At 42.1% G+C, this 26,493-nt stretch overlaps 1 protein-coding gene across 1 annotated transcript; it reads left to right on the top strand.

Moving 5' to 3' along the window:
* LOC134628806 (zinc finger protein 638-like) lies at window positions 1-26,202 on the top strand. Its single transcript, XM_063475567.1, has 26 exons — window positions 1-10; window positions 54-159; window positions 8,211-9,906; window positions 11,789-11,850; window positions 12,492-12,521; window positions 13,140-13,330; window positions 13,938-14,045; window positions 14,502-14,680; window positions 15,212-15,427; window positions 15,606-15,704; window positions 15,937-15,971; window positions 16,415-16,461; window positions 17,788-17,819; window positions 17,934-18,053; window positions 18,823-18,954; window positions 19,096-19,137; window positions 19,939-20,073; window positions 20,471-20,635; window positions 20,772-21,179; window positions 21,259-21,759; window positions 21,848-21,988; window positions 23,581-23,782; window positions 23,863-24,099; window positions 24,285-24,410; window positions 24,565-24,686; window positions 25,724-26,202. Exons 1-26 carry the CDS (start codon window positions 1-3, stop codon window positions 25,778-25,780), a joined length of 5,199 nt encoding a protein of 1,732 aa, XP_063331637.1. The 3' UTR covers window positions 25,781-26,202.
* The last annotated feature ends 291 nt before the right edge of the window (window positions 26,203-26,493 follow it).

The following is a 26,493-nucleotide window of genomic DNA, read 5'->3' as shown; positions in this document are numbered from 1 at the left end:
ATGGCTAGAGGTAAGGGTCAGATTGCTTTTATTTTGAAAAACTACGGCGGAAGCGTTTCCCGTTGCAGCCGATGGCGGAACACGGGCAAACGCTAACTGGCTGAAGAGGATTCGCGGTTTTCGACAAAAACAAAGATCAGCGTCAACTCACAGTGAAAGGTATTTATTCAGATGCAGGGACGTGTTCTGGAAATTGTATCGCTGGCTGTTCGTGAAACGGAACTGCTAGCACGCTTTCCAGTAGCAGACGTTAGCTAAAAACCAGTTAGAGCCAAAATGGCTGGTATGTAGCCAGACCCAGTGTTTTCCCGGTTTACGTTAGCAGGTTCAAGAACAAACATAGTATTCCGTTTACTCCAGCGCAGGCTGTTGTATTCCATTTAGGGACTCGGTTGATTGTACGTCTGCACCGTGTGTAAGACGGGTAAATAAGGTACCTTAAGGGTAAATAAGGTAGCTGTTCCCGGTTCAGAATACCAGCACCTCAACTGTGTAGGCCCTGCATCACGAGCGGATTCCTGCGCACCGTGCAGAAAATTCACGAAGTCTCTGTGGGGTTGTGAAAATCAGAAACATTAGACTACAAGACAGACATAAGAAAATATGCTCGCCCTGTGCATTCTGCACGCGCGCAGTGCAAAGGCCACATTGTCGCACTTCAAGCACTGACTGGACGTGTCCGGAGGATAGTGCGCTTTCATCCGCACCTGAAATTGCGGATAGTTTCACTTTTAGATGGTCAGAAAACAGTGCTGCGTGAAATGACGAGGCGTGGCTCCTGTCCGTAATATCAAGCTGAGATGTCGATTCCTCCCAAAATCTACATTTGTGGAATCAGCAGCAGCTGTAAAAATCCTTATAACATATCTGCTGTGGGTCCCACAGGATCTTAGCTCAGTCATTCGCCACCACCCTAGGGGGCGTCTCCCATTTTGACCTCGGGTCTTCCAGTCCGTACTCGGCACAGGTGTTTCTGTATACTATGACGACCACTTGGTTATGGCTAAAGGATAAACACCCTACAATAATGCAAAGAAAGTATTGAAATCTCAACAATCATCATCATCATAGTTTATTTATATAGCACTTTAAAAACACACAAGACCAAAGTGCTGAACAATAGAAATATAAGAGATGCAATAAGAATAATAAATACGATAAAATAATAAACATAGTAAAAACAATAGAATATAATAATCATATGACCCCCTGTGAGCAAGCGCTTTAGCAATAGTGGGAAGGAAAAACTGATTTTAACAGGAAGAAGCCTCCAGAAGAAGCAGGTACCTTTTCATTATCTGGATTAATTTACACTGACAATGTTGATCACATGAATGAAGTGCTCCAGGCACATCTAAACAATCTGGGTGTTTCATAGATCACATGACTCTTCTTCCACAGAAAATTGGTCACGTCTACTTCAGAGACATTATCAAAGGGCGATGAAAAGTCTGTAAAGACTTCAGTTGAGTTTTATTCATATTGTGCCAAATCACAACTTGGAGTTATATGTATAAAGTAAGACCATACAGTAACTGAGAGAAAACAGAGACAACCCCAACAGTCAGATACCCCCCTATGAGCAAGTGCGTTGGCAATAGTGGGAAGGAAAAACTCTCTTTCTACAGGAACCAGCCTCTGGCCGAACCAGGCTCAGGCAGACTGCTGCAGCCGGTTTGCTCCCAGCAGCCTAGCTACGGGAGGTGACCTGATCCATCCCTAACTATAACTATATAGAAGTTCATTTACATTCTAAAAGGTATTTTCAAATAAAATAAACATTTTAATTCCAGTTAGTTAATTTATCACTGAGCGCGTTCTTGGTGCTGCTGTTTATTGCTAAGGTAACAGTATGGGCTCAAAATGTTGTCATAAATATTTTGTACTTGTAAATCAGGATTTGTATGTGTAAAAAGAATTTGTGTGTGCGTAAAAAAGATTTGTATGTGTAAAAAAGATTTGTGTGTGCGTAAAAAAGATTTGTGTGTGGACTTAGCCAAAAAAAAAACCCTGCAAGTTACAAGTACAAATTTTGACCCTATTTTTCTTCCTTTCATCTGATTGGTCAATGTCATGTCAATCACAAATGTAATAATCCAATCAGAGAACAGATGGGTTTGGCTGTCGGAGGGGCGCTTTTTTTGAACTGCAGGTCTTTGAAGGGAATAAATGCCCTTTTACATGCCAACCCAGCGTTTTCCTTCATCACCACGAAGGAAAACAGTCTGTGGTCGTCCGAGTTTGGTGATTTTTGTGTCACAGGTCTACGTGCTTAATACAGGGACTTCCACAGCCTTTTCAACAGCGCTGCGGACCGCGGGGGGGGGGGCGGGCAGTGTTTTGGAAATGACAGTCTTCATTGCAAAGCTTTCTTCGTTATGAATTAGCATACATGTTTTTATTGAACATTTGAAGAACTAGCAAAAAAAAATGAAACTCTTGTAGAGAACAAAGTCAGAGATAGAAACGACAAGGAGCAGGTGCATCTAGTACAGGTAGAGCTGCTGCACACAGAGCTCAGCAGCCAGCGCAACAAATTCTGGATCCTTGGCTTTTAGTTAGCAGTTAGCATTAGCAGTGCATGCTGCGTCCGATGTGAAAGGACTTTTATGCTGCGCACTGTGACTCACAGCAATGGTCCCGGGTCAGCCCTGACTTTGTGTTAAACTAATCCTAAAGTAATGATGGTATTTCTAACCATTGACATACCACAACTTTATCCTTTCAACAGCTGCTGAAAGTTAGCGGACCTAGCTGCTATCGGATATTTATATAGAGATCCTCCAGCTTCAAACTGTATTACCCTTCAAGGACCTGCAGTTCAAAAAAGCGCCCCTCCGACAGCCAAACCCATCTGTTCTCTGATTGGATTGTTACATTTGTGATTGACATGACATTGACCAATCAGATGAAAGGAAGAAAAGTAGGGTCAAAATTCGTACGTGTAACTTGCAGGGGGTTTTTGGCTAAGTCCACACACAAATCTTTTTACACATACAAATCTTTTTTACACATACAAATCTTTTTTACGCACACACAAATCTTTTTACACATACAAATCTTTTTTACACACACACAAATCTTTTTACACATACAAATCCTTTTTACACATACAAATCTTTTTTACACACACACAAATTCTTTTTACACATACAAATCCTGATTTACAAGTACAAAATATTTATGACCACATTTTGAGCCCATATAACAGCTGCATACCAGAGCTATGAAATTTTAAATTGGATCCATGTAACCATTAAAGTTTACAGTCCCACAGCCTGATAAAGGAGATGTGGAAAGTGCTTCAGTTTGTCACAGATCAAAGTGAAAAAATTTGATGGATTGAACAGGTGTATTTCATCCTGTGTGAAAAACACTCATCGGCAGACTGGAGTCAAGTAGAACAATACTTTATCAATTGCTATACAAGTTAATACACAGATATTTCCTGGAGAATGTGATGCACAGTTTGTTTCATTCATTGGCTTCAGTAAGGTACAGCGCATCATATCTGTGTTTTTCATGTGAGAAGGGGTCCCCTTCACCAAAGGCATGAAAACACGAAGGAAAGAGACAGCACCACCTGTATCTGGATGTCATCCTTTTCCTCCTCAGATCCTGAACTTAAGTCAGGGCTCTAACACACAAAATGGGCTGAAAAGGCTGATTTATTTACAGTATTGTTGTAGTTAATGTCAGCAGATAATACAGACCCTCCCGTCTCCAGACAGTGGACAACAAGCTAGCTAAACAACAACAGCCGATATTATGTCAGCTAATGTTAGGCTTGAGTGTCCTAAGACTCACATTTTGCTCTGATAAACAGTTTGATTACATTCTCACGTTGAGTTTATTTGCTAAGTGCCCAAGTCCATGATGTCGCTTTCACTTCAAAGGATGTTTGACTAACGCTGGATAACAACAGCTAATAGTAGTGATGGGTAGATGATGCTTCATGGAGTGTGTAGCACTTTGCCTTTATTGTGTCGGCGCTGTTAGACAGACACTGTGTTGGTGTGGTGCTGAACAGTGACATCTGGTGGATTTCAAACAATATAACCTGGATAAAGAGTGTGGAGAGAAACTAAACCAGTCTAATTCATTCTGATGTGTGGACACCAAACGAGTGATAAACGTCGTCTCCTTTACATGTGTAGGAGTACTCTACTCTGAACCCCTCCGTAATAACTGCACTTCTCACTGCGTCGCTACGAGAGAGCCCATCCTCCTTTGGGAGGAAGGTCATTTCAGCCGCTGACGAGCTGAAAACATAAACGCACAAACGGCACCAAAGACGGTTTCCTCAGCACGAGTGCAAATGAACCCACAGTTGTGCTTTCTAATGAACAGAATTTGCCACCTCAGCGCTATATGACACAGCAGCTGTATCCGTCACGTGATTTTTCTGGCACTGGTGCAAGCTTGATACATATGATACATATCAACTTTGATCTCAGGGTTAGTCTGTTGCTTTTTACATTTTATTTTAAGCGGTCGTCAATTGCACGGAAACGCTTTGGATTACTGCACCTCTTCTAGCTTTCTTCTTGGACCTAAGACACTGTTACTCTGTTACTCTATTACTAATGTCTTCTTCATCTGGAGGTAAACATGTTTCCTTATTTAGAGAAACTGGGGCGGGACAGTACGCAGAAATCTGGAGATTGCCTTTGGTTCCAAACAATTCACATTTACTAGCGCTGTGATGAGAACAAAATAGGGCATGTTTCATAAATCTAACGGTAACTTTGTGTACAAACTAATTTTTTTGTGCAGGGTAAGAATGTTTCCATGCAAATATGAGTAAATACAGACCCCTTACAAAAATTAGAATATCATGGAAACATTTATTTATTTCTGTAATTAACTTTCATAGATTATAGATTCAGGGCCCACAACTTAAACGATTTCAAGTACTTTATTATTATGTTTATTGGTACATAATTTGGGTTTCCAGCTCATAAAACCCACGAAAACAGGATTTCAAAAAATTCTGTTGAGTTTGCATGGCATGGCCATCAAACCAGGTTTTGGTGCTTCTGGCGTTATGGGCAGGGGCCAGGTCCAGCTGGAATAAAATCTGCATCTCCATACAGATCCTCAGCAGGAATCATGAAGTCATCTAAAACACTCTGGTAGACTGTTGTGGTGACCTTGGATTTAAGAAAGCAGAGTTTACCAACACCTGCACCGGACATTGCACCCCAAATCAAGACTGGCTGTGGATGTTTCACACTGGACCTCAAGCAGCTTGAGTTCTAATCCTCACCCGTCTTCCTCCAAACCCTTGGACCTTGATTCCCGAATGAAAAGCACACTTTACTTTACCCGAGGAACCCAACAGTTGTAGCCCATCTCCTGCATGCGTCTGAATGTGGTGGTTTTCGAAGCTGTGACTCCTGCCTCGTTCCCCTCTTTCTGGATCTCTGCCAGATTCATGAATCTTCTCTGTTTGAATTAAAACATTCATGCCCTGTAAAATTTGGGTTGATGTCTTCATAGTTTCTAATTTTTTGAATTCCTGTTTTTGTGGGTTTTATAAGCTGGAAGCCCAAATCATGTACAAATAAACAACTAAGTACTTGAAATCGTTTAAGTTGTGGGCCCTGAATCTATAATCTATGAAAGTTTAACATTTTGAATGGAATTACAGAAATAGAGTATCATGGAAAAGTTTATTTATTTTTTTGGAAAGGATCTGTATTTGGTCCACTGTCGTGCTGAAAAATGGAGTCTTGTTCCAGATAGATCTGATGGCACTTTTCTTCTTTCATAATTCCATCAGTTTTGATGAGATCCCCAATACCACTGGCTAAAGGGTTTTAGGCCTCCCAATTTTTCTTTTGTTATTCACTTTTCTTGACTATTTCAAAATATGCTGCACATCAGCCGAGATATGCCAGGTTAACTCACCTTGTTGTGTAAAACTTATTTTATGCCTATTAAACTGTTACATTTAGCATTTTTATAGATTCAGTTTGAGAAAATGGAATCAAGTTATGTATTTTGTGGCAGGGTTCTAGTAAAAAAGTGCAGTAAATTAAAATTTGGTTCTTTGCTGTTTATGTGTAGGCACAACACTGGTTTGTTCCACTAGTTAAGAGCCTTTTTTATATTTGTGTGATTCATATGTCAGCATCAAGTGGTTTAACAAAGAAGATAACATTTCTCTGAAAATAGTCAGGTACAAGAATTGGACTGAAAATAAATGAAAAAGCAGCCAGTGTCCAAAGAAGGATTTTGAAAGACTGACGTCTAGGTAGTCAGTAATAGTTGGTTGATATTAACAGCCATGTTAACATTTATAACTGTTGGATAGCTGTGGAAAAGAGAGTTTTACTAATCTATTGAAATTCCTCATGAAGTGTCCTTTGGTGCTGTGAACATCAACTACGTCAGCTGTTAGTGACGGAGGAGCTGGGCCTGTCTGCATCCGTGCTGTGTGATGTTTTGTGTCAGGGTGTCAGTACTGCTGCAAATGTGTCCAATCCAGCAGTAACCTTTAGTGTCACTTGATATCGGTGTATCCATTTTGTTTTGTTTGTTTCTTTTGACAACTCAAGTCTCTGTTAGAGATGGAAAAATGTTACGTTTAAACAGCCTAGATTAGGGCTGTTCGATATAATGATATATATCGGATGACGATATAAAAACGTCCATCGTTTCATTTTACGCTATCGTTTGTTTCGTGGTGTCGCAAAATAACTGTTTACGGCAATATTTTTTCATGGTTTTGATGGTCACTGTAGTGGCTATATTAATTTCTTAAAGTTCTCTCTTTCTCTTATATTTAATATAACCACACTACGGACGGACAAGCACCTGTTTTTATGCGTTGTCATTAGCAACAATGATGGTAAAACCATCGCGTGTCCGCTTGTTTATTTTCCACATAAACCTTTCACAATAAAGCTCAAGATCCTGTTGAGACTTTTCAAAATAAACTGAATCACGTGAAAGAGTATGCAGAGTATTTATGGATGAAAAGCCAAAAAGAGCCGTCAGGTGCTAAAAAATAAACCTTAGACTCAAACGTTAGAACAGGCTTTTCCCCGCAGCACGCTGTGTAATAAATACTCACAAAGAAAACGGCGGCCGTTACAACTTATGTCTAAAAATGTATCGTTTCATACATCGGTTAAAACACTCGACTCCAGGTACACGACGCCCAGCTGGAAACACTTCACGCAAGTCGAGCTGCCCGAGATTCACAGAATTTACAGAAAATGTTACATTTTTGTGATTTATATCGTTATCGGAACGATAGATGTCTTATATCGGGATATGAGATTTTGGTCATATCGCACAGCCCTAGCCTAGATTCACTTTTAGTTTAAAAACTGCATTGCTTTTAATGAATCGTCATAACAAACGCTCTCTCTGTCTCTCTCACACACACAGTTTGGTTAAAGGTTCTTAAGATTCATTCAAAAACATTGAGCTCAGATGCAGAAAATTTGGTCATGCTATTTACTATAAGGATCATTAAAGAATGCAATGCTTATTCATGCTGTTTAAAAATCCGTTCAACCCGACTAGTCCATCTTGTTAAAGGAAGCATAGCAAGGTTCATTAGCTTTAACATATCATGTTTGGATTTCTATAGTGCTTTTTCTAATCATACAGACCAATCAAAATGCTATACAAGTACGCTGTTGTTTCTGCTTGATCATGTTGACTCTTTCAGCAAATGGTAAGTGTTAATCCTAATTTCTTAATCCTAATCCTAAAAACTGCATTATGCACTTGTAGGGTGATTTTGTTCTGTACATTTTACCCCGGAGACGACTGTCATTATAGCCACATTGCACTGTGTTTAATATACATAGGAGGGTAATGATTGGTGCTTTGGATGAAATGTTCAGGTTTTTACCTGTCAGGTTAGGTTAACATGTGTAGTGTTTGATTTGGTTGTTTCGTTAGTATTTGCTGTTTGGGGTCATCATTCTCACTGTTAGTTGTTTGTGCATAATGTTGCTTTGCTTTTCCATGACAAAGGAAAAGCAGGATGGGCGACACGCTCCACTACTAGACTTAAAGCTGACCAAATTTCTTAAAGTTTTCAAGAAGGCAGCGCAAACACAGCGAGGACTAGTAAACTTTTTCAAGTGCCTGGAAGATGAAACAGAGACTTTATTTAAAAGCTGCTGTTGAAATGAAAAATGAACTCTCGTTTATTTGTAATAGTATATTTCTGCTTTTCACCTCAGCCTCGCTGTCCGCACAGACAGTAATTCACATCTTACTCCTGTCCTTAATTTGGACCCCAGTGCAACATTCACCATCGCCGACACTACCAGAGGGACCCATTTCATATTTGGGCCTACGGCTGGTCTTGCTGGAGTGATAGCTCTCCGATTGGCGCAGGTTGAGACCGAGGCACAGATTGCTCTCCGGCAGCTTGCTGCTTTAGCGACCATCACTTTCGGCAGCCAGTGTCACAGCAACTGGTTTACAGCAGCGCTACCTCCTCACCTGGCCCTCCTGACTCTTTTCAATAGACCTCAGGCTGTGGGGTACACAAGCTATAAAACCTACAGAACCACACAGCCTTGTCTGTCTGCTGCCATGTATCACCAACACCCACAGGGCTCACAGCCATTTTCTAATGGGGGCAGACCGCCACCTCGTCAGCCACCTCGTCAGCCACCTCCGAATCAACATCAGACTCGCTCTAATATGCAGGTGATGGGTTTCCAGTTTCCTCGTCCGACCCAACTACCTGATGAGCTTGAGTCTGCACTGGCAATCCGGGGTGCCAGGGACATGGACCACCGCCAGATTGATCACATGAACCAACCAAATCCACACCAGAACCAAGGTTCTGGGACCAGTCAGCATGGAAACTTTGGCTCTAACCCAGTATCCCTCCCCACTGACAGTCAGTCTGAACACCACCAGAGAGTAGATTGGTCAAGCTACCAACCTCCAGCTAAACTGTTTGCTGCTCCTCCACCTTCTTCAAGTCATCAGTCACAACAAGGGGCCCAACAGCCTCAGAACACCCAAGCAGGATCAAGACTCTCAATTTGGACTCCGTCTGTATGTGAATCTCTTTCGAACCAAGTTCGGCATGTCCATGGTACCAGTGGGGAGGGTCCGAGTTTATACACACCAGAGAGCGCAGGAAGTATCTTGGCTAGCTTTGGACTTTCAAATGAGGATTTGGAAGTCCTGAGTCACTACCCTGATGATCAGTTAACCCCAGATACCTTGCCGTTCATACTCCGTGATATCCAAATCAACAAGTCAGGGAAACAGAAGACTTTGGCTCCCACATCCTCATTTTCACACAGCACCCATGACATGCCATTGCCTCCTTCCCACTCGTCTGCATTGGCATGTTCTCACTCTCCAGAAGTGCCCAGCCTCCTTACTGTTACGCAGACAGCCGGTAAAGTCATTGACTATGGGCATGCCAGTCGCACCAAGGATGAAAGCAGTAACATGGGGAACTTCAAAAGAGAACCACTGTCTAGTGAACGGACAGTTAAAATGTTCCCAGCCTTGTCCTCTTCATCAGCTACAAAAGTGGATAAAAGTGAAAGACAGCAGGTTCATTTGGAACACACTGAACCAAGCAAGCATGGAGACAGTGACTATCGCAGGACGAGCAGCCTCCAGCGCGAGAGCAGTCATTCGCCAGGGAAAGAACTTTCTCCATCTCCTAGATCCCGTGATCTAGACAGAGACTACAGGCGTGATGGAACCAAACAAAGACTGCCATCTGAAACGAGGAGTGACGTTTCTTCGAGAAGGTCCCTGTCCTCTTCGTGTGGGTCAAAACCACACAGCAGCGGCAAGAAGTTACCTACACCCACCATGATAAGTGATTTCTCAGCTGTGTCTCCAAAGGTGTATCCCCATACCTGCTCCCTATGCCACATAGTGTGTGACCAGGAAAAGGTGAGTGCCCTCGTGAATGCCCATTTAACAATGTCCAACAGTTTTCCTAAAAGTACCTCTGAGTAATAAATTGTAGTCCGCAATCTTCACCAGACAGTTGTCGAGATTTTGTCTTTTATATATTTTTACATGGATGATGTTTCCTATACACAAAAAAGGCACAAGTCATCAATAATTAAGCCAGATATTTGTACTTCTGACAGCTACACATGGCCGTCACCATCTTGGATATAAGCTGTTGTCACAGCTGAAGTTCCCTTAAATGTTGCTAACATACCCTACCACAGGGATGAAAAGAGAACTGTGGAGGTACTAACATCAGTAGGTAGGACTTAACAAGCTTTAAATAAAATTCATCAAAGACTTCATGTGCTTCCCCACTTTAAAGAAAGCAATCCCACACTTTCAAATTACTCCCTGTTATATGTAATTACTCTTAAATATCTATGGAGTGCAGTAAATGGTTATTTGAAAACATAATTTCCTTCCTTAGGGATATTCTAAATGTTGCCACATCCTGTGAACTTTGACTAAGATGCCTCTCACTGACCAACATTTAGTCAACTATTTGGGGACAGGTAAAAAACATTGGTGGTTTGTTTGTCTCATAATGATTTCATTGATACTTTAGAACAACCATTAGAGGTGGGGGTTGATGTGTAGTCATCCGACAGCATCTGCGTATCCTCGCCCAAATTAGGAGGTGCTTCCACAAACAGAAGAGTCAGACGTTTGGTTTTGGTTTTTCCTCTTCAGAAACCTCAGGGTCTTGTCACTACCAGGTTTTCTTCAAGAGAAGAGGCAACTGTCTGGTGAAGTTAAATGATTTGAAAGCGTTGCCACTATGGCAGGAGAGATCGGCTGTTTCTTAACTGTGAAACATGTTACTCCGCAAACTTATCAAAAGGTTAAACCTGGAAATGCTTTTTCAAAAAGTACTCTCCCGATTAGCGGTCTTATATAAAACTCCATCGAGTTATTGCTTAAACAGGATACTACTTCTTGGTTTTTTAATAGCTGTAGTAATAAGCATGTGTACTGAATAAATCCTTTTAAAAAGTTGTTAAAACTCAGGAAAATCAAGGACGATGAAATAATTCTTAAAATTACTACTGTTGAATAAACTCCTTCACTCAGTGCTCTGGTTTTTGGTTTCGTGGTGGGTATCCCTGCAGATTGTGTTTTCATTGAGACATCAACGTTTGAAAATTGTTTGTACTCTGTCTTTGAAGCGCCTTGAGGCAACTGTTGATATGATTTGGCGCTATATAAATAAAGTTGAATTGTCTGTAATCACCTACGTTTAGGCTTATAATTAATTTAACTTTAAGAACCTGTATAGTTGAGAGACACAAAAACATTTCCCATATTTGACAGTTGGTTTAGCTTTTCTTTAAAACAAACAAAAAGACTAAATAAATAAGGTGGAGACAATCTAATCACTTGGCATAATGACCATTTTAAATGGTTGAATATATTCATTTTCACCTTAAGTGCCATACATCCCAGGATCTAACGGATTCCACAGCATAGGTACATAAATAATGCTGTTCAGACCAATCCAGTGTCTGAAAAAGACGTTGGATTGGTCTGAACAGCATTTGCCTTTTTCTCTGGCAGCAAGGAAACTTTTGTTAGTTTGAAGATGAGTAACTACACTTCAGATGGTGGAAATAGAAGAACACAACCAGATAAACAAATGATGTCACTTCTGCCAGCATTTGTAACATGATGTGAGCAGAAATACCAAATCACAGACACGGGCCTTTTGCACACCATGCTGCCAGCTGACACAAAGATCCATTACGCAGAATTTACAATAAATTTCTTTGACTTTTTGTCTTTGATGAAAATTTGATGATGATGTTTTTTTTTTTTCCAGGACTGGGTTAAACATGTTAACACTGTCAACCACACAGCTGCCTGCAGAGATCTGCGCAACAAGTGAGGAATCTTTAATGTGTTCCTGAAACCTTCTACCTGCAGTGTAGCAGGACAAACAGTAATGACTGGCTCTCTGTTGTGCTTTTTTAGGTGTCAGAAAGTAAGAAATGCATGCAAAGTTACACATATATTGTTTGTGAATTACTTTGTGACAGATGAATACCGGGGCAATAAGATAAATGCTCTGTCATGTAAGTGGACTCCAGCTCAAAAAGAGGCTATACTATTAGAAAGGAAAGCCCAACAATCAGACGCTCCGCTATGACAGAGCATGTGGCAACAGTGGGAAGGAAAAACTCCCTTTTAACAGGAAGTAACTTCTGACGGAGCCAGGCTCCGGGAGGGGTGGCCATGTGCAGCGATCAGTTGTGGTGAGGGGCGGGCAAAGGGGTTACTGTTACTGGAGCACCAGTAGTGACCTTTCAGGGGAGAATACAGTTAGAGGGGAAGGGATGAGGCCAGCAATGATTCAGCTGTCAAAAAAGGACAATGACCTTTTAAATGAATACCTTCCAGGCTACTGAAGGTATTTCCTCGGGATATGATGAGATGATCATATCCTGAGGAAAAAGTCCTAGTGTCTTGTACTTGGTAGGTTCCTGACTCTCTTGATAATCCCATCTGCTTGTTTTTCTCTGAAGGTACCCTGGCTGGAAACCAAATCTGCCAAGGTCAGTCAGACCTGTCCTCTAATGGTTCCCATAAACTGTTTTTAGCTCCACAACCGGTGGAAGTCACTTTAATCAGATGGCTTGAAAAGTTTTCACATAACTTGATAGTGTTTAAAAAAGGAGCAATTACTTAGAAATCTTGTTGCTTATACATTTGAAGGTGGTTCTGAATTCTCTTGTTCCATAACTGAGTCCATATGTGATGGATGAGTAAAAGTAATCTTCACTACAGTTTGCTTCCTTGCATAGAATGTGCTTTATTGTTGTTAACAGCTTTATCAAATTGTTATTGTTCAGTATGAGCACTTGAACACTCTGTAGGGTTAACTATACACAACAGTGTAACCAGCTATAAAAATGTTCAATCACATGTCTGTGCAGTATTAGCTGCTGTTAAGAAATTGATGACAATTAGAAAGAAACAGCAAAAACAGAATTTCATGAAACTCCTCCTACATCAACTCTCCTGATCCAGATATGTGTCCCATCATAGAGCCAAAGCCCCCTGCAGTTAGAAACAGGAGCCTGACCTTTGATTGGGTGTCTCCATACTGTGACACCTGGCTAAAACGAAGGGTCATTACAATTTAATGTCTTTTTTTTCCTTTCTGTTTCTAGTCGGAGTGGACGATATGGCAGCCGTGCTCTGTGGGATCCCAAGGATGGCTCTCCATCCCATTCCATGTCTCAGTCCCTGTCTCGTTCTCCAAGTCCTCCTTCAAAAAAACGTCGGGCGGACAGCCACCCATTCAGGCCACAGAGGAGGCGTAATTCCCCTCAGCGTTACCCACAGCAGACGCATGACACAGGTACATCTCATGCCAGAAGGGAACATGATGTACACAGTTCACAATGTGTAACCACGCTACACTTCTCTGAATTATAATTTTGTGCCATTTCAACTCAGTTTTTTTATATAGCCCCAAATCACAACCGCAGTCACCTTTAATAGCTCCCAAACTGAGTTCAGCTGTTCACTAATCAGTTTGTAAGTTTTGTTTTAAAGATGACTTTTGTTGCATTGAGCCCTAGTTTAAATGCGTAGGCTCTAATTATATTGTATGGAGGCTTGGGGTGTGGAGTGGGGTGTTTATTTCCCACTAACAGGCAGCTTTTTATTTATCAGGAGACCACTGAAGCACGGCTGACTGAGGAGAGGTGTAGTCTGTCTTAATTAGTGGATATATTTGGACTTGTTAGCCGCATAGTTAAACAAGTCAAATCTTTAATCACTTTTTAACTTTCTGGTAACAGTTAACAGGACCAATAGCCTAATGAAATCCATTTACATAGATCAGGTATGATGCAACCTTTGGCTTTTAAATAAGGTGTGCACTACGCTTTTGTTATGTATGAGGTGCTGTGCTGGAAAACCACTGACTTCTGAACTCGCTCATCTTCGTTTTTTGCATTTAGAACACAGGGATCGGTTGAAGCACCGCCACTCTGGCTCACGCAGTCCTTCTAATATGAACCGAACATCCAGAGAGTACTGGAGCGCCAGGAGGGACAGGGTTTCATCAGGTTAGTACCCCTGTGTGGTGGGTTTTTGTTTGTTTTGGTCAGAAAACACCCAACATATGGGTATATGTATTTTTTGCATACAGGTATAACAGAATAGCAGTGTTTTGTTTTTAAAACTTGACTATGAATTTATACAAAATCCAGCAAGATATTAAAAAAACAGTTGATTAAAAAATACACTATATCGGATTCATATCGGTATCGGCAGATATCCAAATTTATGATATCGGTATCGGACATAAAAGTGGTATCGTGCCATCTCTAATATATACACTGGTGTAACTGTGTGTGTTTGCACATGAGAAACATCCTGGTTCGGTTCTGGTGTCTGTTTTCTACATTTACAGATCCTGACAGAACAGTTTGATATTATTATACACGCACTAGCTTGTAGTGATGAAACAAATACACAGTGCAACATGCTGTCATTTTGTTTTCCTGGCATATCCGTTTCAGCGAGTTTCTCTCGCATTGCTGTGAAGCGTCCACGCGGTGACTCAACCAAGCACTCCACTGACACTAGCCGAGATCGAGCCTCACACTTGGGGGGTCACGGCTCCAAGCATGGATCATCACAGCCCTCCACCAAAAGCTTTAAGGCTCTGACCAAGCATGGACCCAAGACGGCTAAGATGGTAAGTGACAAAACTAACATCACCTTTAATATAGTTTATTTTAGTTTAGACAAAAGCCACAGTTCAGACACACCTCGGGCCACATTTTCAGTTTTAACTTGGTAACACTGTGGAAGAACGTGTTGGGTAAATGTTTAACTGCTAAGAAGCTAGTGTCAGGAGTAATATTCTAGAAAACGTTCATATAATCCTTACGCTTACACTGCAGCTCTGTAGCGTAATGCAGTGTCAGACATGCGGCGCTGCCTACAGTGGCAGCTGCTGGAAGAGCAAGGACTAGATTATTTAATTTGAGACAACACAATAAAAAAGTTACCTTGGCAAAAAACGGTAACTAAGTCAGTAAAAGTGTGCTACAGGTTACTGTTTTTCCCTCCTCACCTTTGTAATTTCATCCAGATCTTGTCTAAATCATTTACTGGTAACTATATTTCCAACTTAAACCCGTGTTCTTTAACCCATATTGACTGTTGTGCTCGTGTTTATCACAAACTAAGGTTGAACATGTGCTGTTGCTTTCTCTTTGGTAAGTCTGCCAAGCCTCCGCCGGCCAAGAAGAAGAAGAAAACTGTGACTCCAGCCTCACAGGACTCTCAGTCTGTTGCCGATCGTCTGGTGTATCTGACAGGCATCCCAGAGGACGCCTCTGAACAGGAGGTCACCGATTTGGTCGGGGCCTTTGGAAAGATCAATAATGTCATCCTCATGCCGTGTTCAGAGGAGAGCGAGAAGGGCCAAGGACAGAAGGTGCGGTTGAAGTGTCAGATGTGGGTCAGTGGACAGGGTGTTTTTTTAAACAGATGATAACTAAAAATAAAAAGTGCGGTTGGTTTTTGTGTCATTTATCCTTTCTGTAAATGTGGTAATCTGTTAGTTTGCTGGATGTGTTCCTTCTTTCTGTCTAATCTCTTTCCTGGTGTTTCAGGCCTCTGTATGTATGGTGAAGGCTGAAGACGCCCAGGCTCTGGCCACCTCCACAAACCTCTCCATCAGAGAGCAGCACATCACAGCTTCAGTAGCTAAGGTGTGAGAAATGTTTTTCCTATTTTGAATCATATCCGTGTAATAATCCAGACAATGCCGGTTTTCTGGCCTTTGAGAAGGTTCCAGAGCAAGATGATAACCTAGAACTTTCCTCAGTGAGGCTTCAAGCTGAAAACAACTGTTGCCACACCCTCCTGTAGCCTGCTGATGCAAAGATGAAGCAGTGTTAAAATGCACACCTGTGTTTCACTGTTCCTCCTTCTTTCTTACAGAACCCTGAAGGAGAACAGTCTACTGATGCTAACAGGTTTGTCACAGTTATTGGCTCAACACTAGAACTACCAAACACCCTACAATAATTCATGTAGTGTGTTTCTGTTTGTAGTCAGCTGTGAGGCCAGTGTTAGAATGTCAGCTGTTCAGTCTGTCTCATCTTTATAACTAATGCCGCGCGTTATCCAAACCTTCAGTGTTCTTCCTCTGTAATAATGACATTATTTAAATCTCTTATTTATTGAACCCTTTATTAGTTTCTTCTAATCTGTATTTTAACTTTATGAGCTGTAAAAAAAAAAAAATTACCTAAATACTTGTTTTGTCTTAATTAAAATGTAAAGAAGAATATGATTAAAAAATGAAAAACGTACCTGTTGTTGCAGGGCAGGGTCAGAGTGACCCCTCCTGATGGTTCTTTTTAAATCCTGTTTTTCATTTAAGCTTCATATCATTTGTTGCTTCTTTCATTCACAGCAAACCGTCCGTAGAACAGAACAAAGATGCAGCTGGAACGGACACAGGTAGGAAACATCTGCAGTACCACCAAAGACATGAGTCATTGTTTATTTAACTACCAGCTTCTGCCATAAATGTGTAGTTTGTGGTTCTTAAAAATTCAATTCAGTTTATTTATACAGCGCCAAATCACAACAACAGGCGCTTTATATTGTAAGGTAGACCCTACAAATCATATGACCCCCTATGAGCAAGCACTTTGGTGACAGTGGGAAGGAAAAACTCCCTTTTAACAGGAAGAAACCTCCAGCAGAACCAGGCTCAGGGAGGGGCGGGGCCATCTGCTGTGATTGGTTGGGGTGAGAGAAGGAAGACAGGATAAAGACATGCTGTGGAAGAGAGACAGAGATTAATAACAAGTATGATTCAATGCAGAGAGGTCCATTAACACATAGTGAGTGAAGAAGAAACAGCCAGTGCATCATGGGAATCCCCCAGCAGCCTACGTCTATTGCAGCATAACTAAGGGAGGATTCAGGGTCACCTGGTCCAGCCCTAACTATATGCTTTATCAAAAAGGAAAGTTTGAAGCCTAATCTTAAAAGTAGAGATAGTGTCTGTCTCCTGAATCCAAACTGGAGGAGAGAGACCTAATATTCAATAATCCACATTTCACTGTTTTACTCTTTGGTTCAGATGTGGATACTGTATTGTTCTTTCTTTGTGATTTTTTATGTTTAAGTTGTTTGTTGCTGGTTTTTAGTTTGTTTTTTGTCTGTTTGGGAGCTGACACAGTCTCTGTGGAGATGGGTTTTTGGGGGGGTAGCAGGAGGAGAGAAGTTGCAGAGAGGCGTGTAAGACTGCAACTCTGCTTCCTGGTCCCAACTCTGGATAGTCATATTTTGGGGGGGTTTAATAAATTTGTCCATATTTCTAGAAATGAGAGCTGCTCCATCCAAAGTGGGATGGATGCCGTCTCTCCTAACAAGACCAGGTTTCCTCCAGAAGGTTTGCCAATTATCTGTGAAGCCCACATCGTTTCTGGGACACCACTCAGACAGCCAGCAATTTAAGGAGAACATGCGGCTAAACATGTCACTCCTGGTCTGATTGGGGAGGGGACCAGAGAAGTCCCACATTGTTTTGGCAAAGTTTTAGCAAAGTTTTAATGTGGTCATAGTAACAGAAGATAAGACTCAGTCATCACTTTATGATCCATTTAGCTCACTTCAACAAAATCCAAACATCATGGCTTCCACTGAACTGTCTGTCTTAGATGAATGAAACATCCAGCTGATGTGCAGATGTGTATTTTATGGCTGCTGCCTTTGTATCTGAAAGCTGTTTATGAACTCGTGTTGTCGCCCTCTCACCATGACTCTCGGCTGCAGAAGGCAACGCTGACCAGAAGACGTCTAATGAGGTAGATAATCTGTATACTGAAGCTTAATTAGTTTAACATATTCCACTATGTCTGTCTGGGAAAAGTACTAACGAGAAAGACATTGGTTAATACAAACGACCCTGTCTCATACAGAAAGGCAGGCTGTTGATCACAGGACTTCCTGAGAGCGGCTGGTCAGAATGTGACATCATTAACTTGATCCAGCCGTTTGGGACTCCCTCTGACATCATCCTGGCAACACAAATGGGAAAGGTTAGTAATTAAACTTTGTTGTTTCTAATAGATGAGAAAATGCTTTGACACAGCTGCACAGCGACGTGAGACAGAAATCCTCACCTGCTGTAGTTTTGCTGTGGGTCACTGAAAAGTCTCAGATTAAGATGAACTGAAGTGTCGTCTCTCCCATCAGTTTGCTTTAGATATTACATTTGTGCATATGACTGATGACGTTGAAGATGTCACGTTTCACATCACCAAGCAGCAACTCACAAGTTTGTTTTGTGCAGCTAACAGCAGTGAGTCATGTGACCTGCTCTTATTAGTGACCGTGCATGCACAGATTTCAACCAACCAACTGAAAGCAGAGCTGACAGTTTCCAGGTTCTTTTTTTTACCTTTGTTGACTAAACCAACTCTTCCAGGCTAATGTTACACATACATGGGTTTGGCTTTTGTAGGTTAACTCTTAGACTAGCCTTAACTGTCTCTATGGTTAGTTTCTCGATAAATGTCATAAATACAAAATGATATTTCTGCCTGGCTGGGCATCAGCTCGTACTAGGATGGTTAAAGCCAGTACCTGGAACTGGATCAGTGGCATTTCCCCCTTCGTCTTTTTGCATTAGTAAACACATTTCTTAAGTGTGTTTTCACTTTTAATAGTGTCCATAAGTAATATGTCTGCAGACTGTTTCCTGTATAGATTCTTATTTAAATTGTTGAATGTCCTTGTTCAGAAATGTTTAAAGTGGAAAATGATGATGCTGTTTGTATAATAAATGACTTTCCTTTGGTGTGTTAGGCACTTGTGTCAGTGCCAGACATGGATGTTGTTCAGGACATGGTAAAAGTCCACACATTAGTGCCGGCCAAGGTGAAAGACTGTGAGGTTAAACTGACCCCCCTGAAACAACACATCAGCTTCAACACACCGGTACGACTCGGCTGTGGATTCGTTACTTCTAGTTTTCTGTGTCATGCATCCTAAGTTTGAAAGATGTGATCTGTACAAAGCGGTGCGTTGTTCTGGCTTCCTTAAACAGTGATTGATTTAAACACAACACTCTTCACGCAGGTGGCGCTCTACAATCTTCTGATGGGACCAGTGGATCCATTAGTGAGTACATCTTCACGTCCTTCATCCCAACATTATGAGGTCTTTTGAGTTTTTCCCCGAGTCATGAAAGGCTGATGGGGTTTCGTCACGTGGTGGTTTGTAAATCAGATAGCTCGAGAGCGAAGTGAGTTTAAATTAATACCAGACGTGTGTCTACAAAAATCACAGTGACCTCAAGAGCAAAGGTCAGGCTTCCTGAAAGTCACCTATTACACCAGAGCTGTATGTACTATAGAAAAATGACCATTTTGAATCTCAGTGACCTTGACTTCAAGGTCAGAGCCATTTATTTTACACCCATATGCAGGTGTTAGATCTGTAATGTGCATTAAATGTGGATCAAATACAGTAAGTACACACGTTCATATACATATAGTCTATAACTGTATTTTCTTTAGCCCATATCTTTGGCCGCCTATGTGATGTATTTAATGTTTATTGTAGCCATGCTAAAAGTCTTACTGTCAGCTTACTTTAATAAACTGTCGTATACAAACCTGGAGTAGCTGTAGGGGTGGCAAGAGATTATTTTAGGGTGGCAGCCCTGAAGATCCACCGCTGACTGAGACGTCATGCTTTCTGAACATTTTGTGAATGCAGGAAATTGAGAAAAAGGTGAAGGTGGATTTTGAAATTTTGAACACATTTGAGCACATTTTTTTTCCATGTTCCATATATTATTTATTTATTATTTACTTGACCTAAATAAAATCTAATGACAAAAATACAGTTGAAGGAAATGAAGCAACAACAATAGCCGGTGCTAGTTTGCAAGTCATTAAATGTTGCTGCGTGTTACAGAGTCGAGCTCCAGTCGGCTGGAACAGCCTGTTGGTTATTGGGAATGTTCCCGACACGCCAAGCGGGTCTTCTGAAGTCGAGAAATTGGTGCGACGCTTTGGAACAGTCATCAAGACCCTCGTGCTCAGCAGCATGGTGAGAGCTATGCGTCTGTGCAGCTGTGCACCACTTTGTTCTCCAGGACTCACACTCAGCTGCTCGGCTTTAAAAACCTACAATCGAGTCCATTCTGATAGACTCGAGTGATTTCAGTAAAAGGTCATTTATATAGCAGCACACATTCACCTCGAGGGATGTTGTAAAGACTGATATAGGACTCAACTTTATAGCATTAAACAGGTTTTTGCCCATGTGTTGCAGACATACAGTTTATGGATGCAGTTTGCTTACAAGCTTGTTTGTCCTTGTGGATGAGAGTAAGCATTTAAAATGCAGTGGGTGACACCCACATGAACCCTCACAGTCCCTACAAATATTTTGCAAAACAAAGAAATCTCATGTGCTTAACGCCACGTTTTCTTTTCCTGCTCAGGTGATTTGTGAGATGGCCACTGCAGCCATGGCCCTGTCCGTGTACAAGCGCTTTCAGGCGTTTCCGTGTATAATCCAGAACAACCCGCTGTTCTTCTCCCGCAAGCCTGACCCCAAAGCCAGCACGCAGACTAAAGCCATCACTGCCCCTCACGATTCATCTGAGGTCACTACCACTGATATTTGGTTATAGTTAAGAGGGCATCATGTACATTTACTAATTTCTGGAGATTCAGCTTTTCTTAAATGCTTGCTTGCGTGTGTGTGTGTGTGTGTGTGTGCGTGCGTGCGTGCATCTGCAGGATACACCTGCGAATGGCAAAGTAAAGCAAACGTCTGCAGACAGAGAGGAAGCAGCACACCAAGACAGTTCAGAATCTCCTGACGAGAGGATTGTGACTGTGAAACACTGTGATGGAGATGCTAATAAGATGACTGGCAGGGAGGAAACAGCTGAAGAGGTTTTAGAAGCGTGCAAAGACGGTAACGTCGAAAAAGACGAGCTCACGGTTTGTGACTCTGCACCGGAGAACAAATTAGAAGCAGACACAACGGGAACACCAGGCGTTGACATGGAGACGACAGAGGAGAGTAAAGTCAGTGCATCTGAAGCAGAACGTGAACAAACTCCTGCAGAAGACGAGTCACAGCCACCTCGCCTGGATGGCAAAGCAGATTCTGAGGAAGCAGCCGCGCCAGAGCTGCCCAAGGTGTGTACACACAAAACATGTGATTACATGCATACAAAATGGTCTTTGACAATTAAAACAGTGTTTCTGCTGTCACCAGGTAACTCAAGCCATAGTTAATGCGCTGCTTGTGGAGTGCAGAACAGTGCCCACCGGCCACTCCAGCAGCAGAGCAGCACCCCCCAGTGGAGAAAAGGGGGAAAACCAGACAGAGACTAAGCCAGGCCAAAAAGCAACAGAGACTAAAGAGATGACCAAAAAACAGACAGGCGTGGAAGGTGAGGTGAAACGGCAGGAGAAGGAGAAAAAAGAGGCAAGAAAGGAGAAGGAGGTGAGGGAGAGAGAGAAGAGGCAACGGGAGAGGGACAGAAGGGGCTGGGAGAAGGAGGAGAGAGCTAAGAGGGAGTGGACTGAAAAATCCAGGAGGGAGAGGAGGGAGGAGGAAAGAAGGGAGTGGGAGAGGAGGGAAAGGGAAAGAAGGGAGAGGAAGAGGGCCCACGGCAACGGTTTATCGGGGTCGAGGTTGTCCTCCAGGTCGGAGGGATCCAGGCAAAGCTACGGGAGGGATGAGCGCCACAGTATGGAGGCTGAAACCAAAGCGGTGAGGAGACGCAAAGGCTGAAGTTTAAAGCGTGCGGAGGGCATCGTTTTATTTGCAATTCTGTTTCTTTGTCCTTCCCTGGACGTAGGAGGAGGAGCTGGATGAGTTCCCGTTCGACATGAGTGACTTTGTCACAGTGGACGAAGTCGGAGATGTGGCCGAGCTTCCACTCAAAACCTCAGAAGAAGGGGAGACCCCGCCCACATGTGTCCCACAGGACACTCCACAGGTAGCTTCACCGTGGCTGTGTGCACACACCTGTTTGTTCCCCTGTTAAAGGTTCACACACTTTTTACTTCATAGAACTTGAAATCGGCAGGTAGTGACTTTTATTCTCCTACGATGATCATTTATGATTAAGGACGTTTCAGCCGACGCTCTGTTCTCCTATTAGCCACTGGTGTTTTTATACTCGGTGAATTCTGAAGTCCAACCTGTCACTAAGGGTGGCAGTTCATTTAACTTTCAAATGATATGGAGGCTCTCGGGGGTTATAAAGAAGAAATACCCAGAATATGTTTTTTGCCCCTCAGCTGTAAAGGCTGATGGGGTGCTTCCATCACCCTGCCGGGCGGGTGGCACGGGCACCTAACTGTGTGAATGCAGTAACCCGAGAACGAGGAGATTTAGGAGCTTCAAATAGATACCACAGGTGTTTCTACCAGGAGGGTGACAGGTAACACCGCCATTATTTATTTATTTATTTATGGGTCTGTTTGGTTTCTTGTCACCACAGACCTTCCTGGTTTTAGCTGTCCACAGGCTGGTTTCCTTCTCCATCATTCTATGCATGTTTACACTTCAAGTGTCCTAATCTTCATGACTCCACTGCTTCATCTGCACCCACAGACATCCAAGAATGGATGCTGCAGGCTTGTGGTAAAAACAAAGATCCTGTGTTTCAGTTCTTTAGTCAAACTGAAACTAAATCTACACCAGAGCTCAAAGAAGACTTTAAAAGCCTGATATGAAGCTGGAGTAAGGGCTGCGACAATTCTGGGAATAATTAAGCAGGCCATTCTTTCGGTCAGTAATTGTAAACTTAATTACTTTTTAATTATTCATACATATTTGATAAGAAGAAATCAAAAAGATGTGTTGGGGAAACTAAGTCTTAGAACAACAGCTGCTAGTCTCTGGACTTGCAGAGAGAGTCATAGAGAGCCAGCACGTCTAATCCAAACTGACTCGGAGGTTCTTGTAAACACTGAAGGAGTGGAGTTTTATTTTTACAGTACTAAATTACAGCGACAGTCGCCTCACTGCATTTCTGTATTATAAGGTTGGGACAATAACACAGAGAAACCCCACAGTGGGAAGCAAAAACTCCTTTATAACAGGAAAAGCCTCTGAAACCAGCTCAAGGAGGAGCTCTGCCTCCCAGTCTACTAACATCAAGTAAACAGCAGTGTGAGAGCTCTGTCGGGCTGATACAGTACCGTCTAGAAGATGAAATGGAGCCTGAAAATTCACTTGTATGTGAGGGGAAGGATTTTAAATTCAATTCTGCATTTACTGGAAGCCACTGTGGGAGAAATAGTTCTTGCTGCCGTATTTTGGATCAGCTGAAAAGAGTTTTTAGGACTTCCTGATAATAATGAATTACAGTCGTCCAGCCTGGAAGTAATAAATGCAGGAACTAGTTTTTCAGCGTCACTCTGAGACAGGATATTTCTAACTGTAGAGATACTGAGAAAGTGATTTTAATATGGGTTTGGTGTATGCATTATTGATCTTTGTTTCATTTGTACATGAGGTGGACCTGAGTGTGTGTGAGAAACTTTACAGCAGCATGTGTTGCCTCTTGTATTCCACTTCTAGGACGCAGCCGTTGATGTCACAGCAGCTCCAGCGAAGTCTGAGCTCACACCTGAGGGTGATGTAACAGACAGCTGTGCACTGCCAGATGTAACAGCTAATCTGGTTCCCAGTCCTGCTGTGTCCCCACCGCCGGCTTCACAAGCCGAGCCTGCACACAGCCCAGTGCATAAACCATCTGAGCCTGACATCACACCTCAGCCAGGTACTCTGAATAAACCATGGTTTTTTTCAGCCCTTTTGTATGTGGCGTACGTGAACCTGAAGTCTGTCATTGCCCTTCAGATACCTTATTAATTGCTGAGTTCGCCCCAGAGGACCAAAGTGTTCCCGTCCCTGTCCCTGCAGCTGCAGCAGCTTCCTCCTTAGCAGCAGAAAGAAGCCAAGATGGCGATGAGGAGAATCCTCTGAAAGGTCGTGAGTCTGTTGAAGAAGAGAAGATGGGATTGGTCAAACAGGAGGAACACTTGAAGGTGCAGGATCAGGAGAACACAGACAGGAGAGAGACAGCTGCAGAAACTGGTGAGGTGGATTCATTTAGCCTCTTACATTTAGCACCTTAAGAAGAAGAAGTGGTTGGCTGATGGTGTCATACACAGATTTGCCCCCGAAGAAATCACTGGACTCTGTTTGAACAAACAGCACTGGTCACCTTGGATAAGATCGAGGGATTGAGCTAAGCCCTGTTTTTGTCCGGTCTGTTGCAGGGAAACAGGAGCAAACTGAAAAACCCCCCAATGCTGAAGAGGAGAGCGAGAAGCCCAAATTAGAAATGGAAATTCCCAGAAAAACAGAACATTCCCTCCCTCCTTTTGACCCCAGCAACCCAGTTGGTAAGAAACTGGTCTGTATTTGTTTAGCATGGCTCATTCACAGCTGTTTGGATGTCCTGACATCTGAATTTAAACTCCCAGAGTCAGCAGGATTTAAAATGCACACCACAGTTAGACCAAGTGTCATTCTGTGTGTTTGTGTGTCCATCCACAGGTATGGAGTTCCTGGTCCCAAAGACGGGTTTTTTCTGTAAGGTGTGCGCTCGGTTCTTCAGTGGCTCCAAGGAGGCTGAAATCAGCCACTGCAAAACCCGCAAACACTACGAGAACCTGCAGGTAGCAGTACGCACAGTTATTAGTCTGGATGTATGAAGATGGAGTTCAGTCTGTTTTTTGTTTCCTACTTATTACCAGTCTGAGTGCACCTAGGGCTGTGCGATATGACCAAAATCTCATATCCCGATATAAGACATCTATCGTCTGATAACGATTTAAATCACAAAAATGTAACATTTTCTGTAAATTCTGTGAATCTCGGGCAGCTCGACTTGCGTGAAGTGTTTCCAGCTGGGCGTCGTGTACCTGGAGTCGAGTGTTTTAACCGATGCATGAAGTGATACATTTTTAGACATAAGTTGTAACGGCCGCCGTTTTCTTTGTGAGTATTTATTACACGGCGTGCTGCGGGGAAAAGCCTGTTCTAACGTTTGAGTCTAAGGTTTATATTTTAGCACCTGGCGGCTCTTTTTTGTTTCTCATCCGTAATTACTCTGCATACTCTTTCATGTGATTCAGTTTATTTTGAAAAGTCTCAACAGGATCTTGAGCTTTATTGTGAAAGGTTTACGTGGAAAATAAACAAGCGGACACGCCGTGGTTTTACCGTCGTTGTTGCTAACGACAACGCATAAAAACAAGTGGTTGTCCGTCTGTAGTGTGGTTATATTAAATATGAGAGAAAGAGAGAACTTTAAGAAATTAATATAGCCACTACACTGACCATCAAAATTATGAACAAATATTGCCGTAAACAGTTTATTTTGCGACACCACGAAACAAACGATAGTGTAAAATGAAACGATAGACATTTTTATATCGTCATCCGATATATATCATTATATCGAACAGCCCTAAGTGCACCTTTAAATAAGTAGGACTTAAGTAGGCAAGAAGGTTTGCTAACGTGACCAAAATAAAAGCCTTACAGGTAAAACACACCTGGCTAATCTAGAATTGTCTGTGAGATTAGATTCATCTTATATTTTTGGCTCTGATTGTAAAAGACCATTTTACATGTCCACACATTTGTTTGGTCACAAAGAACTTGTTCTGCTCTAATCGGTTTCTAATGGATTTTGTCCACGTTCTCCTAGAAATACTTGAAGACGTCCAAAACAACAAGCGAGACTGCCAAGCCCGACTCCAGCTGAATGTGCTCCTGATACTTTGGGTCCAGATTCTCATGTTGATGTAGATTTAGTTTGTAAACTGTCACATTTTAAACTTGAACTGTTAAGTTTTTTGTTTGTTTTTTTGTAATGTTTGAGGTTTAATTGAAAATTCTAACAACTCCAGCTAATTCTAAAGACAGTTACTGTTTGCTTCATGGCGGTCGCCACATCCACATCTGATGTTTATTTTGCTTCTTGATGGGTGGGGGATGCTGAATTTTGATTGCATCTCATAGATAACATTAATGATGGAAACTGTGCGGCTGAAGATGAACTCCAGCAGGAATCATGCACAGTCAAAATGTTTTTAGTGAACTATTGTTTTCCTCCTGAGTCTCATTTCAGTTGTGAAATAAAGATATCAATATTCTGAGCACCCACATCTGTAATATTTGATTGGCCAGATGTGTCCATCACAAGCTGTTATCCAATAAGCATGCAGCGTTTAGGTTTCGCAGTCAGGGTAAAAAGTGTAAAAATGTTCTGCACACTGACAAGAGTTTGGAGCATCTACGTACATCTGAAGAGAGAGCAGCAGAAGGAGAACTTGCATTATAGAATAAGGGAACAGTATCGGTTAAAATACACACAGTACACACACCTGCTAATCAGTGCTGAGTAACAGACTCATGGAATACTAGAAGCTCAGTTACCAAAACCAACTTGTTGGTCAGGCTGTACCACACAGCAGC

Source organism: Pelmatolapia mariae, linkage group LG6, assembly GCF_036321145.2.
Source record: "Pelmatolapia mariae isolate MD_Pm_ZW linkage group LG6, Pm_UMD_F_2, whole genome shotgun sequence".
NCBI lineage: Eukaryota > Metazoa > Chordata > Actinopteri > Cichliformes > Cichlidae > Pelmatolapia > Pelmatolapia mariae.
This window is presented reverse-complemented; position numbering and strand designations above follow the sequence as displayed.